The following is a 19,547-nucleotide window of genomic DNA, read 5'->3' as shown; positions in this document are numbered from 1 at the left end:
AGCTGAACTGATAATCTGGATTTGTTGGTTTGGAACGTAAAGCCATCACATCTAAAGCAGGGGAAATACTGTGTGTGTGTTTGTGTGTGTGTGTGTGTGTGTGTGTGTGTGTGTGTTTGTGTGTGTGTGTGATGGCGAGATGATTGCAAAGATTTCTGTGGGAATTCATGTGTGTGTATCATAGAGAAATTTCCTCCACTCATTTTCCCCGGGTTGTACAGTTTATCCCAGCGAAACCTTCCTTATTTCTCGGTACTCCCACGGAACTCCCACAGAGATGTTCCCCAATCGACGCCCACCCTGCACCCCGGGGCTCCCATCAGCACCCCTAAAAAGCAGCTTTCTGCGATGAATCACCCCGGCTCACAGACCGATGGGCCCCACTACAGACGGGATGTTATGAAGATGAGAAGAAGGGATGGTAGAAAGAAAGAAAAGAAAGGGGGCGGACACAGCACAGAGGCGAGGCGGGGGGGGGGGGGGGGGGGGGGCTGCTCGGGGACCCAAATATGAAGGATTTTATGGTGGTTTTGGCTTGATAATACTTATTTGTCATTCCACGCTCCTTATCTTGCTGAGCATGTCTCCTTGTGTTTGTGTTGAGAGTCTAGTGAAGTTCTAGCACGTCCAGGCGAGCGTAAATTTCGTATTCGTGCAGCGACGTCAACCTAACACGATGCCTGACTGTGTTGCCGTGCACACGTGCACGTGTCCAGTCAGGTCACAGATGCTGGGAAACTACCCACCCACCACAATGGGGACACTTCCTCTCCCAACCAGTAGAGGTCAGGCTCATTCCTCTTTAGGAGGCGAGAGGAGCGTCCCACCAAGACGACATCACTGCTTGGTTCTTGTGCATCATTTCCACCTCCGAGACCACAGAGGGAATTCAAATAAAGAAGAAGTCAAATTACAAGAAGGTAAGTGAAGGTAAGAAAGAGAGGGGGCGTGTATTGATTCGGAGACGGAACATAAGGGCGGCGGAGGAGGGCGAGATGGAGGGATGCTCCCCGGAGGCAGAGCAGCTGAGGCCAGCGGGGGGGGGGGGGGGGGGGATGACCAAACAGGATGAGAATGTAACAACACATGGATGACATCCACATGCCATTTACAGTACATCTCATATCCTGCGTACACTGCTTTAAAACACCTTTAAATATGAATGGGGGGTGTAGCGCCCCCCTCTACACACACACATAATCTCAGCATGTCGACATTCAAACTGTGGCCCCGGGGCCATTTTTTATTGGCCCTCGGCACATTCATAAAATACTATTCAACAAGAAACATACAAAAATAATTAGTATAATAATAATAATAATAATAATAATTTAAAAAAATGTTAATAAAATAATAATTTAGTAAAATAAAGACAATATTAGGGAAATACATACAAAATATTTAAATACATATTGTTGATGGCATTATAATATTACAAGAACAAATATAACACACACATATATATGTATGTAACTAGTTACTTTTGTAGTGGAGTAACTCGGTTACTTTTTTGTAACTAGCAACTAGTTACTTTGGTAGTGGAGTAACTCGGTTACTTTTTTGTAACTAGCAACTAGTTACTTTGGTAGTGGAGTAACTCGGTTACTTTTTTGTAACTAGCAACTAGTTACTTTGGTAGTGGAGTAACTCGGTTACTTTTTTGTAACTAGCAACTAGTTACTTTGGTAGTGGAGTAACTCGGTTACTTTTTTGTAACTAGCAACTAGTTACTTTGGTAGTGGAGTAACTCGGTTACTTTTTTGTAACTAGCAACTAGTTACTTTGGTAGTGGAGTAACTCGGTTACTTTTTTGTAACTAGCAACTAGTTACTTTGGTAGTGGAGTAACTCGGTTACTTTTTTGTAACTAGCAACTAGTTACTTTGGTAGTGGAGTAACTCGGTTACTTTTTTGTAACTAGCAACTAGTTACTTTGGTAGTGGAGTAACTCGGTTACTTTTTTGTAACTAGCAACTAGTTACTTTGGTAGTGGAGTAACTCGGTTACTTTTTTGTAACTAGCAACTAGTTACTTTGGTAGTGGAGTAACTCGGTTACTTTTTTGTAACTAGCAACTAGTTACTTTGGTAGTGGAGTAACTCGGTTACTTTTTTGTAACTAGCAACTAGTTACTTTGGTAGTGGAGTAACTCGGTTACTTTTTTGTAACTAGCAACTAGTTACTTTGGTAGTGGAGTAACTCGGTTACTTTTTTGTAACTAGCAACTAGTTACTTTGGTAGTGGAGTAACTCGGTTACTTTTTTGTAACTAGCAACTAGTTACTTTGGTAGTGGAGTAACTCGGTTACTTTTTTGTAACTAGTAACTAGTTACTTTGGTAGTGGAGAAACTCAGTTACTTTTTTTGGAACTAGTTACTTTTGTGGTGGAGTGACTCAGTTACTTTTTGTAACTAGCAACTAGTTACTTTGGTAGTGGAGTAACTCGGTTACTTTTTTGTAACTAGCAACTAGTTACTTTGGTAGTGGAGTAACTCGGTTACTTTTTTGTAACTAGCAACTAGTTACTTTTGTAGTGGAGTAACTTGGTTACTTTTTTGTAACTAGTTACTTTTGTCGTGGAGCAACTCGGTTACTTTTTTGTAACTAGTAACTATAACTAATTCTTTCATTCATTCATTTTCTACCGCTTATCCTCACCAGGGGTGCTGGAGCCTATCCCAGCTGTCTTCGGGCGAGAGGCGGGGTACACCCTGGACTGGTGGCCAGCCAATCCCAGGGCACATATAGACAAACAACCATTCACACTCACATTCATACCTATGGACAATTTGGAGTCGCTAATTAACCTAGCATGTTTTTGGAATGTGGGAGGAAACCGGAGTACCCGGAGAAAACCCACACATGCACAAATTCCACTCAGAGATGGCCGAGGTTGGAATCGAACTCGGGTCTCCTAGCAGTGAGGCCTGCGCGCTAACCACTCGTCCACCGTGCAGCCGTAACCATTATTTCGTCATTATTTTGCAGATGTTTGGCTGTACATGTCCAATTCCTTATATGTGGTGTGTATCTCCACAGTGCAGCTGCAATGACAATAAATGTCAGAAGCAATTGATTGCGTCTCTTCCTCAGAAGAAGCGTTTCCCGGGCCAGACTAGACCAGTCCACATCCAGGCCTGTCATTGTTTTTCCTAAACTGCTTAGAGAGAGCGAGTGGAAAAACCAGCAGAGCCCAGGCCCCGTGGGAAATATGGCCCTGTCACATTACCTACACACACACACACACACACACACACACACACACACACACACACATTGCATTTCTAGCTAAGAGCACATACATGCATAGGCAAACAAAAAAGTGCAATTCCCAATAATGTATGCAGACTGAATATGTGCACACACACACGGTCTCATGTGGAAAGGTAGAAGGGGAAAACGGGGGAGAGAAGAGGGGGAGATAAAGAGAAAATGTAATCTGCTTTGTCGAGCTCGCTCTTCGCCGTTATCTTAGCGCCGCACGCTAAACGCGTACACGGGCGTTTGTGTTGATGTCGACGCTGCCGATGCTCGGGGCTTCTTGTCTCTTCTACTGGCGCCGTGCGTGTTGGTGGACTGATCATGTCCACGGTTAGGATAGCCTTTGTAACATCACTGTCCTCCCTTGAGCGTGTGGAAGTGGTACTTTTTTTTTTTGTCCTTCATCCCCACTCTATTTGAAACAATCTCTTACGTTAGAATGGGTACATTGGAGAGGCTAACTACTGGCTAACTAGTTAGCTTGCTAGCTCCTCCAGTTCCGTTCCCACAGTGAATGCTAGATGACTTCATTCATTCCACACAACATCCAGCTCTACAATACTACAATACCTCACAGGATTTCCATGCTTTAACTATGAAAATAGTCGGCACGGCGGACGAGTGGTTAGCGCACAGACCTCACAGCTAGGAGACCAAGGTTCGATTCCACCCTCGACCATCTCTGTGTGGAGTTTGCATGTTCTCCCCGTGCATGCGTGGGTTTTCTCCGGGTACTCCGGTTTCCTCCCACATTCCAAAAACATGCTAGGTTAATTAGCCACTCCAAATTGTCCATAGGTATGAATGTGAGTGTGAATGGTTGTTTGTCTATATGTGCCCTGGGATTGGCGGCTGGCCACCAGTCCAGGGTGTACCCCGCCTCTCGCCCGAAGACAGCTGGGATAGGCTCCAGCAAATGAATGAAGTATGAAAATATACATGGTTTAAATGTTCATATTTACTAATATCACAGTTGGGTGTGGGACTATTTAAGATAATAGTGATATCATGAACGAGTCATGATAAATGACTGTCATGGCGCAGAATAAGACATTGGAATAATGTACACTTCAGGTGAAGACGTGTGTGAACGCAACTCTGGCGTATCAAAGTGTAACAACAGACATGTAACTTTACAGTGTGCCCACAAGGCATGCTTGGTAGTGGTACCTCCCCTCAACTCTACAGTATAATGGTACAATTGATGTACTACAGCGTGAGTCTAAAATCAGCGTGTCATTAGGCACAAACGCATGGCGGCCACAGATAGATTACAGTCCTGTGGGGAAGCACCAAGTGTCAAACGTGTGTATACCGTATGTGGGGGTAATTGGAGCAAGCCCAAATCTTGTGTGTGTGGGTCCCATCCCGGCTGCCATTTTGAACAGCAAATGAAAAATCACCTTAGTGGCCTTGCGGTCTTCTTTGAGTTCAACGTATTTTTAGCCCAGTTTGACATTCCTCCAACAACGCGTGCGTGAGTGTATGTGTCTGAGACCAGCAGATGGGCAAGCCCTCTTCCTGTCCTCCCTGGCTTGTCTTTAGCCCCACCCGCCCAGGACAGGATGCTGCCTCGGGAGCAGCTTGAAAATAAACGCACCCTGTGCCCCGAACATCCGACCTGCACGCATTCCCTGATCCGCGCACGCTTCCTTCTTTCCCCACGAGCTTTGACCATGCCTCCATCTCGGCAGTCGAGCAGGAAATGACACCCCTTTCACAGTAAAGCATCCTTCGCAGATCCATCAAAAACATCCACAAGCTGTCGAGCGAGTCACAATCCTGATTTGCTGTGTTTTCTTCCCTCGGGGACTTCGCCTCTCCTGGCCCGAGACAGAAATGTTTGAGGCGGTAAAAACACCCAAAATACACTCACAGCACGAAGGGCACGCACCCAAAACCACAACACGGGATGCCATCGCACACACCGCTTCGCAGCAAAGGTGCGAGTTCCCTGCTGGAGGCTGTTACACAAAGGAGGAAGTGACCTCACTTCCAGCACACACAGCTAATCACCCCGCGGCACCGCGTGACACGCTTGAGTCACAGCGCTCACGCTGAGAACCGCACGCATACGCACAACACGGGATGATCTTTCCCAGGCGCACACGGGGACAAATGTACTCAGAGGAATGTGGTCCGCGTAGACTGTGGTGAGGCTCCGTGCCAGATGAGGACTGGGGCCTGCAGACTTGGCTGACAAGGCGAAATAGCAGCCAAAACACAACCAAATACGCCAGGCCTGACATGGAATACTGACATGGAATACTGACATGGAATACTGTCATGGAATACTGACATGGAATACTGTCATGGAATACTGACATGGAATACTGTCATGGAATACTGACATGGAATACTGACATGGAATACTGACATGGAATACTGTCATGGAATACTGACATGGAATACTGACATGGAATACTGTCATGGAATACTGACATGGAATACTGTCATGGAATACTGACATGGAATACTGTCATGGAATACTGACATGGAATACTGACATGGAATACTGTCATGGAATACTGACATGGAATACTGTCATGGAATACTGACATGGAATACTGACATGGAATACTGTCATGTCACGGCACCCCGCAAATCGGAACATTTGTGGTCCAAATCGTTGCTTTATAACAAAAACAATTCAAACAGAGATGGTAGTCATAAGGCTGCACGGTGGTAGAGTGGTTAGCGCGCAGACCTCACAGCTAGGAGACCCGAGTTCAATCCCCCGTTTCTGTGTGGAGTTTGCATGTTCTCCCCGTGCATGCTAGGTTAATTAGCCACTCCAAATTGTCCATTGGTATGAATGTGAGTGTGAATGGTTGTTTGTCTATATGTGCCCTGGGATTGGCTGGCCACCGCCTATCAGCCGAAGACAGCTGGGATAGGCTCCAGCACCCCCGCAGCAAACAAGCGGTAGAAAATGAATGAATGAAAAATAGACATTTCAATTAGTGTATCAATTACTCAAGGCTGCACGGCGACCGAGTGGTTAACACACAGGCCTCACAGCTAGGAGATCCGAGTTCAACTCCAACCTCGACCATTCCAACCTCCGTTACTCCGGTTTCCTCCCACATTCCAAAAACATGCTAGGTTAATTAGCGACTCCAAATTGTCCATAGGTATGAATGTGAGTGTGAATGGTTGTTTGTCTATATGTGCCCTGTGATTGGCTGGCCATCAGTCCAGGGTGTACCCCGCCTCTTGACTGAAGACAGCTGGGATAGGCTCCAGCAACCCCAGCGAACCTCGTAAGGATAAACGGTAGAAAACGAACAAATGAATGGTAGTCATTAATACGTACATAAGGGCTAATGTCAGACTTTCCTCGAACGCACCATAGTTACGTGAGGATAAGCGAAAGTGCACCTTATGCAGTGAAACCTCGGTTAGCGTCATTAATCCGTTCCAGAAGGTCAGACTCTAACCAAAACGTACTCTATCCGAATCAACTTTCCCCCAAAGAAATAATGTAAATCCAGAAGTCCAAAAATGTTAACAAGTTTTTCAGTTTGTTGACAAACACATGATGTCACATGACAGCGATATGGCTGTCATGTGACATCACCATCACCACTTTAGTGTTTTTTAAAATAACGGTATATTCTTTGTGGGTTAGTTTTCAGCCGTGACGGAAAGAAATCAGACGCTTGCGGTGCACGGTAACTGTGCTAGTTAGCAAAGAACTACCAAGTCGACTGCTGGTGACATCATAGCTGGACGACAGAGCTGACTTCTGGTTCGGGTTTCGTTGCTTCCATACCAAAACTTTAATACTGAATCGTGAACGGATTCATTGTCCTAGAGTCCAAACTGAAAGACATAGTCTTGGATCACATGAGGTATCTTTAATTACGTGGCATCGTTAACTCACTCTGTCTTGCCAGGCACGGCTTCGGTTTGCATGAACGGTTTTACGTTCTCGATGTGACCGCGTATGCACACGGCGCCGCCATAACAAAGTCTTAGTGATCAGGTGAGGCTGGTTCTCTTTTGTTTTCTCTCTCGCTTCCCAGTCGCAAACACCCTCAAGTCTACGGATTGAAGAAGGAAACCGTGTGTGTGTGTTTGGTCCCCGTTCTAATACCCCAGTCTCCCAGAGAGCACTGGGGCAACCGAGTACTCTACCTTGGAACGCCAAAGGATCTTCACATCAAATTGTCCCTCTTGTGCGGGCACACACACACACACATGGAGGATCAGAGAGTATGCACTGTGACTTCACATACCATTCACAGCCAAAAGCAACACCCAAAAACCGCCCCCCCCCCAAAGATAGAACCCTATTGTCAGTTCAGCCACATACACACTTCTACATTATTCAGTCTGAGGGAGACGGTGAGGCTCTTTGATTCAGACGAGACAACAACAACATTATTCGCAGATACTAACACCGCCACACCTCACCGTGGATCACATGGAAGCCGTTAGCCACATTGACCTACAGAGGACCCGCAGGGAAGCAGGAGTACAGTACACCCATAGTGTGGTAGCGAGGGACTGGACGTACAACTGTTCTATCACAGAATTAGTCCATAAGCAAATACATAATGCATATTTTGGCTAGCAAAATGATTGGTAGCCAGAGAGAAGCCAGGGAGTTAAACAGTTAAAGAGTGCGTATAATACTACTAAACTAAATACTACTAAACTACAAAACAGCAGTATAATCAAGTAGAAAAGTAAATCATCTCCGTCTTCATCTTCCACCTGGAAACTAAAACCAATAAAGTCGTTTTCTTCAGTGTCAGAACTGAACAGCCAAATAATTCCTATGTCACACACTTTGTCAGCCCCTCTCTCTTTTTCGGTGTCTTTCTTTTTCTTCTCAGAACTCAGAAGATATGAATGTGAGTGTGAATGGTTGTTTGTCTATATGTGCCCTGGGATTGGCTGGCCACCAGTCCAGGGTGTACCCTGTCTGGGATAGGCTCCAGCACCACCCATGTGGGAAAATTATGTAAATTTTTAACATTTTTCAACTGGAGAGTTGAAGTTTCTTTTTTTACTTAAAATACAGGAAACAATCCAAACAGGGGTATTTATGTAGTATTATATTGTTATTTTACTACTATATTGGGTAATAGGAGTGTAAAAGTGACTATAGGGGTGTTATTTTATATATATGGGCTCTAATATGTTAAAAAAAAGCCTATTTAGTAAGTATGTGCCTCTGTATCGCTGTGTATACCTTTTTTTAATTAAAAATTAATAATGATTGGTCGAGTGGTTAGCGTGCAGACCTCACAGCGAGGAGACCCGAGTTCGATTCCACCCTCGGCCATCTCTATATGAAGTTTGCATGTTCTCCCCGTGCATGCGTGGGTTTTTCTCCGGGTACTCTGGTTTCCTCCCACATTCCAAAAACATGCTAGGTTAGCATTAGCGACTCCAAATTGTCCATAGGTATGAATGTGAGTGTGAATGGTTGTTTGTCTATATGTGCCCTGGGATTGGCTGGTGTACCCAGGGTGTACCGCGCCTCTCGCCCGAAGACAGCTGGGATAGGCTCCAGCACCCCTGCGACCCTCGTGAGGAAAAGCGGTAGAAAATGAATGAATGAATAAAGTAGTGAGTTTTAATTACAATTAATTTAATTACAATTAAAACACCACTACAATTGAAGCTGTGGTTGGTTATAACATGTCACTGTGATAAATAAATAATCCTAAATAAATGAGTGCCAGAGGCCAACTCTGTTGGGTACAATCTTATACTGGCTCCTGTACTTCCAGTATATAGTACAGGCGCTCTCGGTACTCTATACGCTACATGTTGTTTAATTGCATCTAAAAGCATTGCATTGCTGTCAGCATGCCAAACTATAATATTCAACACTGCCGGGACGCAGAACAGGTGGAGGGAAACAACAACACACACATCCAAAACAAAACACCCCCCCGTCCATTCACTTATTCATCTGACCAGCAATCCACCCTCGGAGCGCTGATGCAATATTAACTCGCGCTAAAGGAGAAGAGCCCATCCAGAGAAACGAAATGAGGGACGGCTGGGGAGGGACTAGCGACGGAGGGGTCGAAGGCAAACTTCCAGGGTAGACGCTGTACAACAGCACCCCCCGGAGGCTAAAAATAGAATGTGATCAAGAAGTAGGGGGGGTCGGACACTGAAGACGGGGGGAGAGAGCGAGAGCCTGAAAGACAGAAGTCTGGGACTAAATGAGATCTGGAAGGACCTCGCTGATGAGGGCCACAGCATTTCTTATTTACACCCCCCCCCCCCGCCCCCCCTCGGTCCCACATACACAAGCACAAAGACACACAGCAAAACATGTCTTATTTACCAGCTTACGTCTGCACTATTTATGTGGCACCAGGGAGGGGCTCAGAGGAGAGGAAGAGAGGAGCGGGGCTAAAATATGCATAGGGGCTGGTTCTTCTGGGACGGATGGGGGGGTAGCAGGAAGAAAGGAGGCGGGAGAAAGGACCGGAAGAGTAAAAACAGGAAGGTAAAAAAAATATATAGCCAGCCGCTCACAATATGGCGGCGGCGAGCGGAGAACTTAATAGGGAGAGATGAAACGAAGGAGTGAAGAAGGAACGGGTCTGCAGGGAGGGCGGATGATGCAGCGACGTGTCCGTGCTGCACTCACCCCTGGGTGGGTGTGTGTGAGGGAGATAGAGGGAGATGGAGGGAGAGAGCGTGAGCAGGACATCACATGAAGCCTCAGGGGGATCGAAAGGGGCCAAAGTGTTTTCCTGCGAGCCAAACCGCCGTCTTCATCCATCCGCACCTCATTAAAACACACACACCGTAAATGCTAGCGGTGGCATTAACCTCCGTGGTCGTTGCTCTCCATCTCCCCCTGACTGCCTTTCTGTCCAGCCCACTTAGGGATGCTTCCCGTGGGACATTGGAGTAGAGTGGCAGGGCTGGGGAACCGTAGAGTTGGAAGGGAAAATACACTCCTTAGGATGACTTGGGTGGAAATTTAACACGACCTTACTTTACACTTTAACGCATCATTACAGTGGGCGTTCACACTTGGAGTCTGGTACGGTAGATCCTCGCTTTCCACTGGGATTACATTCGGGACAACTAAGGAATGGCAAATGTTCCAAAGTAATTTAGTCGCCACAGCTTGAGGACCCGTCCCTATACTCTCTTAAATATGCCTCACACGCTTAAGAAACACATTTTAAAGCATAAACCACTAATGAACGGTAATGGAAAGCAGTCTAGATCTTCCAGGATCTGCACCTATTCCAACCTATTCCAACCACTTCCAAATACAGAAACCTCTTTATCTGAAACTTTGGAGTTTCTCATCTGAGGATTTTGCCCAAATGACCCAACCTTTGGAAGAAGGTGAATGGATAAATGGACAGTAAAAATTATGGTGTGTTCAAGGACATTTAAGGAAAATATAATATTCATTCATTCATTCATTTTCTACCGCTTTTTCCTCACGAGATAAAGCAAAAAGGCACGGCGGTCGAGTGGTTAGCGTGCAGACCTCACAGCTAGGAGACCCGAGTTCAATTCCACCCATCTCTGTGTGGAGTTTGCATGTTCTCCCCGTGCATGCGTGGGTTTTCTCCGGGTACTCCGGTTTCCTCCCACATTCCAAAAACATGCTAGGTTAATTAGCCACTCCAAATTGTCCATAGGTATGAATGTGAGTGTGAATGGTTGTTTGTCTATATGTGCCCTGGGATTGGCTGGCCACCAGTCCAGGGTGGACCCCGCCTCTCGCCCCAAAAGACAGCTGGGATAGGCTCCAGCACCCCCACGACAAAGAAGCGGTAGAAAATGAATGAATGAAAAATAGACATTTCAATGAGTGTATCAATTACTCAAGGCTGCACGGCGACCGAGTGGTTAACACGCAGGCCTCATAGCTAGGAGATCCGAGTTCGATTCCAACCTCGGTTACTCCGGTTTCCTCCCACATTCCAAAAACATGCTAGGTTAATTAGCCACTCCAAATTGTCCCTAGGTATGAATGTGAGTGTGAATGGTTGTTTGTCTATATGTGCCCTGGGATTGGCTGGCCACCAGTCCAGGGTCCAGGGCATGTTCTCCCCGTGCATGCGTGGGTTTTCTCCGGGTACTCCGGTTTCCTCCCACATTCCAAAAACATGCTAGGTTAATTAGCGACGTCAAATTGTCCATAGGTATGAATGTGAGTGTGAATGGTTGTTTGTCTATATGTGCCCTAGGATTGGGTGGTGTCCCCAGGGTGTACCCCGCCTCTTGTCTGAAGACAGCTGGGATAGGCTCCAGCACCCCCGCGACCCTTGTGAGGATAAGCGGTAGAAAATGAATGAATAAAGCAAAAAGACATAAACATGAACAAAAATGAAATATATCTAGCAGCTGTTTTAAAATTATTACAAATATCTATTATGAAAGATGTAGTATATCCAAAATGATGTACTGTGTCAATCAAAACGTAGCATTAGCGTGTCCACCAAAAGCAAATCTCTGATGGAGATACTTAAAGGATCCGTGATGAGATCATTTCAAGGTTCATCCTTCACGAAGACGTTCCCAGGTGAAGTCCCCGGGGATGCTGGATGAAGACGAGGGATGAAGATGAGGGATGAAGATGAGTTATGGAGGCGCGCGAGGTGTGAGTTGTGTCTGTGCGGACATTAACCGACAGGGTCCAACAGTTAGCCTGCTGCTAAATGGACCGGCCGGCCATATGCCCGCAACCTCCAGTCCTACATCACAGTCACCGTGTGTGTCTGTTGCCCGTAGGTTTGTCTTCTTATTAAGAAATCGGGTAAATGTTGTTCTCAATGTCGATATCTGATTGGCTCAACGATGTCTTAGACTAGTAATGCGACTTGTTAATTCTCCCGTGGTAGAATTAAATTAACTAAAACTATTGTTCTAAGCGGTTCTGTAAAAAGGAACCTTTAAAGAAAGAGCATGAAGTCATGTGATCTCACTCAAATGCTAATGAGCGCTTCAAAGCAAAGGTTCAAGATGAATTACTTAGCAGAATGAGCTTTGTTATTCTTATAAAATGACAGCCACGGCTCTGTTGCGGACTTAATCACAATAATGTGCAGTGTTTTGTTTATTCTGCATCAATTATTAACACTTTCATCTGCGCGGTGTCACCGTGCTCACTGCTTGTATTTATCATAGTTTGCAAATAAAACATCAGCAACCTTGCTGGATCATCTCTCTGCTCTTTTATTGGACTTCTCAAATAAATAGCAACGAGTCCCTCAAATGACCCCGGGGTCACCGCAGGGGCGGCAGCTAAAAGTTTGACTGACTGGTGTTTGGCCAGCAGATTTAGCAGGTCACTGGTCTGCTGCGAGATGGCTCGTGGAGATAATGACATGGAGGAATGAAAGAGCAACCATTAACCTCGTCACAGACCAGGCCGCAGCTGGCCCAGGACCGCATGCGCCCTCTTCGTATGCTGGCACGCACACACACACACGTACGCACGCACACACACACACGCACACACACACACACACAAACACACACACACACACATCTACATGACATCACACTTGCCAGGATCTTGATCAGACTACCGCAAGAAAACCTGCAAAGAGTAAGAAATAAGATGCCATCGAACTGTCTGTGTAACTAGTAACTAGTAACTAGTTACTTTTGTAGTGGAGTAACTCGGTTACTTTTTTGTAACTAGTAACTAGTTACTTTTGTAGTGGAGTAACTCGGTTCCTTTTTTTGTAACTAGTAACTAGTTACTTTTGTAGTGGAGTAACTGGGTTACTTTTTTGTAACTAGTAACTAGTTACTTTTGTAGTGGAGTAACTCGGTTCCTATTTTGTAACTAGTAACTAGTTACTTTTGTAGTGGAGTAACTGGGTTACTTTTTTGTAACTAGTAACTAGTTACTTTTGTAGTGGGGTAACTCGGTTCCTATTTTGTAACTAGTAACTAGTTACTTTTGTAGTGGAGTAGTTACTTTGACTTTTACTAAATGTGTATATAGAGTTACTTTTTTGTAACCAGTAACTAGTTTGTAACCAGTAACTAGTAACTAGTAACATGTTAGTGGAGTAACTCAGTTACTTTTTTGTAACTAGCAACTAGTTAATTTTGTAGTGGAGTAACTCAGTTACTTTTTTTGGAACTAGTTACTTTTGTGGTGGAGTGACTCAGTTACTTTTTGTAACTAGTAACTAGTTACTTTTGTAGTGGAGTAGTTACTTTTACTTTTACTAAGTGTTTATGTAGTTACTTTTTTGTAACCAGTACCTAGTTACTTTTTTGTAACTAGCAACTAGTTACTTATGTAGTGGAGGAACTTGGTTACTTTTTTTGGAACTAGTTACTTTTGTAGTGGAGTAACTAGTAACTAGTTACTTTTGTAGTGGAGTAGTTACTTTTACTTTTATGTGTTTATGTAGTTACTTTTTTGTAACCAGTAACTAGTTACTTCTGTAGTGGAGTAACCCAGTTACTTTTTTGTAACTAGTAACTAGTCACTTTTGTAGTGGAGTAACTCGGTTACTTTTTTTTTGGAACTAGTTACTTTTGTAGTGGAGTAACTCAGTTACTTTTTTGTAACTAGCAACTAGTTACTTTTGTAGTGGAGTAACTCGGTTACTTTTTTGGAACTAGTTACTTTTGTAGTGGAGTAACTCAGTTACTTTTTTGTAACTAGTAACTAGTTACTTTTGTAGTGGAGTAGTTACTTTTACTTTTACAAAGTGTTTATGTAGTTACTTTTTTGTAACTAGCAACTAGTTACTTATGTAGTGGAGTAACTCGGTTACTTTTTTGTAACTAGTAACTAGTTACTTTTGTAGTGGAGTAGTTACTTTTACTTTTACAAAGTGTTTATGTAGTTACTTTTTTGTAACTAGCAACTAGTTACTTATGTAGTGGAGTAACTCGGTTACTTTTTTGGAACTAGTTACTTTTGTAGTGGAGTAACTCAGTTACTTTTTTGTAACTAGTAACTAGTTACTTTTGTAGTGGAGTAGTTACTTTTACTTTTACAAAGTGTTTATGTAGTTAATTTTTTGTAACTAGCAACTAGTTACTTATGTAGTGGAGTAACTCGGTTACTTTTTTGGAACTAGTTACTTTTTTGTAACTAGCAACTAGTTACTTTTGTAGTGGAGTAACTCAGTTGCTTTTTTGTAACTAGTAACTACTTCTTTCATTCATTCATTCATTTTCTACCGCCAGCCAATCCCAGGGCACATATAGACAAACAACCATTCACACTCACATTCATACCTATGGACAATTTGGAGTGGCTAATTAACCTAGCATGTTTTTGGAATGTGGGAGGAAACCGGAGTACCCGGAGAAAACCCACGCATGCACGGGGAGAACATGCAAACTCCACACAGAGATGGCCGAGGGTGGACTTGAACCTGCGTCACCACACGCCCGCTGTGCAGCTAAGTAAAATACCCAACACCGATGCCACCATACAGTAAACGGCTTCTAGCGTATTCCAAAAATGCTCCAGACCACCTGAACAGATGAAGAACACAGGATGAAGGTGAGCACCACACCAACCTACCTGCAGTTCAGTCTGAAAGAAGAACTTCTGCGGGCACTGTGAACAGTCGTAGATCTTGTCCTCCTGACCGTGGACGGCAAAGATGTGCTGCTGCAGCTTGTTGGCCTGTACAAACACTGAGGGGGGGGGGGGGGGGCAGATGTCAGACATGCGTCCAGTACATTTGGGCTACAAAAACACAACAGATGCCGCCAGAGAAAGAGGAGCAAACGAGGGAACTAAGCAGCAAAAACAAGAGTAGCTATCCTCAGCAGACCTTGTGATATTTATCAATAAATTATCGCTTCTTTTTTAACTTCTGCTCCAGTGTTGTTTCATAGTTAAAAAAAAAAAAAATCCTTTCTTTCTTTTGCTCCCCTTTTGTTTCAGCAAACTTGTGGTTTTCACCGAGTGTGTTGAATTATTAAGCCCCCCCCCCACAGGAGCGGTGCCCATCTTACTAATTCATAAGCCACTAAGGAATAGAGTTAAAGTTTAAAGCATTGCTGTGTACCTGGGGGTGGGCACACAACACAAGACTGAACTCAACAACCGAGGAGGGGGGGGGGGGGGGGTCATGATAGTGCTGGAGTGACACGGGGAACAAGCGTGTGTCTGAGGGTGGGAGGGCAGATGGGGATAGAGGAGGGGTGGACACACTTTTTGATGTTCGGGCAAAAAAAAAAAAAAAAAAGTAAAAATATATACATTTATATATGCACCGTATTTTAACAATTTATATTTTGCACTGTTGGATCTAAATGGCAGTAATCAATTTATTCCTATATGCTGCCCCCCCGACCCCCGAGTTATGGCGCTATCATACCAGGTACTGACTCGTGTTAAGACACACCGCTGCAAAAGTCCCCTTTCCTACCGTCCTTGAAGGTGTTTTTCCTCTCACCTGTGAAGCAGACGGGACACTTGAAGGTACCTCCCATGCCTTCGAAGCTGTGTTCTATCAGGTGGCAGAGCAGCTTGGCGGGTGAATCAAACATCTGGTTACACAGCTTGCACTCATGATTGATGCCCTCCTCTGCAAATAGGACACAGATATACGTACATATGCGCGTGAAGGTTGGATGGCGATATGAAAGCAGAACATATTTACACACTTAATAATACAACATTCACAACAGATGTTTTGTGGCGGCACGAACCGACAGCGCCAGGTAGCGACAGAATATACCAGATCGTGGTACACACACTCGGTACGGGAGTATTTTGGATAGAAGTGAGAAATGTCCGAAACGTTCCCTCTCTGGTTGCTCCACCATTCCTCTTAGCCCTCAACAGTTTACCCCTAAACTGGTAATTGCCCCAGCTCCCTGCTGGGACTTTACTGTGGCCACCCTTCCCTCTCCCTGTCCTTGTTATCCTGCCCCCAATGTCCACCGTGCCCCCTCCATGTTTTGCCCATTGCACACTCCCTTTATCCTCATCTTGGTCCTTCAAATGCACATTCATTTTTGATGAGCTTCAGTTGAACCCTCATTCGGCACACCTGATTTTAGGCGAGGGTACATGTTAGCAACAAACCATTCACACTCATTCCAAATTTGGATTCGACAATTAACCTAGCATGTTTTTGGAATGTGGAGTACCCCGGAGAAAACCAACAAATGCACGGGGAGGACATGCAAACTCCACACAGAGATCGCCGAGGCTGGAATCGAACTCGGGTCTCTTAGCTGTGAGGCCTGCACGCTAACCACTCCTCCACCGCGCATAAAACCGTGGTATAAAACTGAACTATAATGCTATAAAACAAAAGTTTGGTCCATAAACGAGATCACTTTTTGCACTACTTTATGTCTACTAAGTACCAGTGCGCCAAGGAAAAGGAAACACCTTGGAAGCTGGCTCATAGAAACACTCACTGCTCTTTTGGATGCTTGACGATCCCGACCGGGATAAATAATAATGCATTCTAGAGGGGTCTCTTAGCTGTGAGGCCTGCATGCTAACCACTAATCCACCGTGCATACATGATGCCCATACACGTTGGTATAAAACTGAACTATAATGCTATAAAACTAAAGTTTGGTCCATAAACGAGATCACTTTTTGCACTACTTTATGTCTACTAAGTACCAGTGCGCCAAGGAAAAGGAAACACTACTCTTTTGGATGCTTGACGATCCCAACCGGGATAAATAATAATGAATTCTAGAGGGGTCTCTTAGCTGTGAGGCCTGCATGCTAACCACTCGACCACCGTGCATACATGATGCCCATACACGTTGGTATAAAACTGAACTATAATGCTATAAAACTAAAGTTTGGTCCATAAACGAGAGAACGTTTTGCACTACTTTATGTCTACTAAGTACCAGTGCGCCAAGGAAAAGGAAACACTACTCTTTTGGATGGTTGACGATCCCAACCGGGATAAATAATAATGAATACTGGAGGGGTCATGGATTCGGTGAACTGTGTAAAAGAAGATCTAGAAGGAAAAATGGAGCTTATCCTACCAAACTAGCCTGAGGTAATATTTTAAGAAGGTAGAACGTCCTGAAAGACAACCACATGAGTAAAAGTAAGGAGTCGTGTCCTTCATGTTCATGTTCATGTACAACGTGAGCGACGCGGGAGTTCATTTCGGTATCATTTCAGGAACGTCACCACGCACGTTGGTGTTAGATTTACTTCCATCATCTTGTCCAATCTTTGTTTTTCCTGCAGGACAGTGAACTTATCCCGACCAACGGATGGTGGATGGTGATGGTTTGGTCCCTCAAGTCTCGGACCCAACATCCCACGCATCGAGCTGCTGGGGATTATGAGGTTAATAACGTCTTCAGTCAGACATCCATGACAGCCATACTGACAAGTACAACACACCAACATTCCCATCTCTCCTCTTGCCTCAAAGGCCGACAAAAGGGCGCCCTAATCCTGTCTCAATGGCTGCGGGGAGGTGTGTGTGTGGTGTGTGTGTGTGTGTATAAATTGTGGAACGGCAACATCCCTTCGTTCGCTTACACACACACACACACAAACCTCAAAGGCTGCCGGTTGTGTGGGGCGCCAGAGCGTCCGAGGCACAGCGAGGCCGATAGAAGTTCATTATCATCGACTAGGAGATTGAAGCAGCAGGGGAGGGGGAGGGTGGGGGTGGTGGTGGTGGGGGGGGGGTGACATGGTGGGCGGCACACATCGAGCGAGGGGTGGGAGGCGTCCACAGCGCTGCATTTAAAACAATTGTCATCTTTCATGGAGATTTATTTTGCCTTTCCTGAAAGAGAGCCTTGCTTTTTTTTTTTTTGTTGTGTTGTCTTTCCACCCACGGTTCGAGCCCACTGATGATCAGTCCGAGTTCCACGGCGACTCCACTAAGTGGTTATCTTTTCAGGGACAGAACGCTGATTACCATGCGGCGTGGCGGACACGGCCTCCAAAGACTGCGTGGTCGTGTGTCATGAAAGAGTTGTACATTGTTTTGATCGGTGTGGTGGTGGGGGGGGCGGCGTACTCGGCGTGCCGCTCCCCTCCGAGGCCGAGTCGTGTGTGAGCGTTTGTGTATGTGACCCATCGTGAGATGACAAAGTCGTGGAGCATCCTGCCGTTACACTTTGTCTCACAGCGTGCGTTGTGTACGCGCACACCGGCACCGGAGAGCACGAAGGGGGGGGGGGGGGGGGGGGGGGGGGGTTGGGGGGGGGCGGGGGGGATGAGAGGGAAACAAAAAGAGACAGGCGGGGTGAAGGTTAATACTCGGGAACTTGGAACACAACAGTGGACAAGGATTTTAGGGGTTCTTGGTTTCTCCACCTTTCCATCATACGCTTGGAGACTCCAAGATGATTCCGAGTGGACGCTATTGTATCCAAGTCTAGAGGCTGGACTTGGATGGTCTAACTTGGTGGTTCTTCACCTTTTCTGAGTTTCAAGACTCCTATGGAAGCTATGGACTTCCTTCTGTAGAAACATTCCCATGGACTTAGAACGACGTATTATGCGGTATTCCACTGACCGGCGAGGTGGCATCACACAGAACGACATGCACAAAACACAAAACGCAAACACAACACGTCCACAGCAAGTGAACGCATCACATCAATCACCAAAGCAGCGAAACACAAAACTTAAAACTCTTATTTCCAAATGCCCGCAAGGCATGCTGGGTAGTAATAAAACATTGGATACCGTTTACTTCTCTAATGATCTTATGAACATATTTTCAATCTTTCAAAAATGCCCCAAACACGGCAAAACATGTTGGGAGAGTACCACAAGCTACCCAGCATGCCTTGCGGCAGGAATATAGGGGTGCTTTTTTGGCTTTTGCATTTAGTTACTTGTCTGTATGCACACTCATATGATGAAAAAAATGTAAAAAAAAAAAAAGTGAAGCATGGACATTTTACTTGTATTCATACATATGTATGATTGTACATTGTATTCATATTTTGTAATAACTTTTTACAATGTACAACAAGTTGAGGTGAAAATGTATGACATGATTACATGTTGCATGATTATTACATAATGTGATGTGTTTATCATGACCGTACATGGCGTACCATTATCCATGATGTATTAAAACATATCTAGTACATCTACGCTGCTATTTCAAACTGACTGTTTTCCATAAATATTTGATCAGGTGACACACATGTCATCTTTGACATGAAGTATAATGACATTTTTCATTTAAACACAATCAAGGTGAGTGACCGGATGCACTCTGGACGCCGTGAAGCCTCTGCAGAGTCCATTGACCCCTATGACCTCTATGACCCTGAACATGACATGCAGGTCAAGTCACAAACATGCGGTGTGCGTCCGCCC

At 44.9% G+C, this 19,547-nt stretch overlaps 1 protein-coding gene across 2 annotated transcripts in view; it reads right to left on the bottom strand.

The window, feature by feature from the left end:
* The window catches only part of znf423 (zinc finger protein 423), a 175,002-nt gene that overhangs the window by 5,820 nt on the left and 149,635 nt on the right, over nucleotides 1-19,547 (bottom strand). For both annotated transcript variants that reach the window (XM_058076285.1, XM_058076286.1), the window contains 2 exons: nucleotides 15,655-15,786; nucleotides 14,772-14,887 (listed from right to left, as the gene is read on the bottom strand). In XM_058076285.1, coding sequence (XP_057932268.1) covers nucleotides 14,772-14,887; nucleotides 15,655-15,786 — 248 coding nt within the window. The remainder of the gene's footprint in view (nucleotides 1-14,771; nucleotides 14,888-15,654; nucleotides 15,787-19,547) is intronic.

Source organism: Doryrhamphus excisus, chromosome 6 (assembly GCF_030265055.1).
Source record: "Doryrhamphus excisus isolate RoL2022-K1 chromosome 6, RoL_Dexc_1.0, whole genome shotgun sequence".
NCBI classification, from domain to species: domain Eukaryota; kingdom Metazoa; phylum Chordata; class Actinopteri; order Syngnathiformes; family Syngnathidae; genus Doryrhamphus; species Doryrhamphus excisus.
Note: the sequence above shows the minus strand (reverse complement) of the source record. Positions and strands in the feature narration are given on the sequence as shown.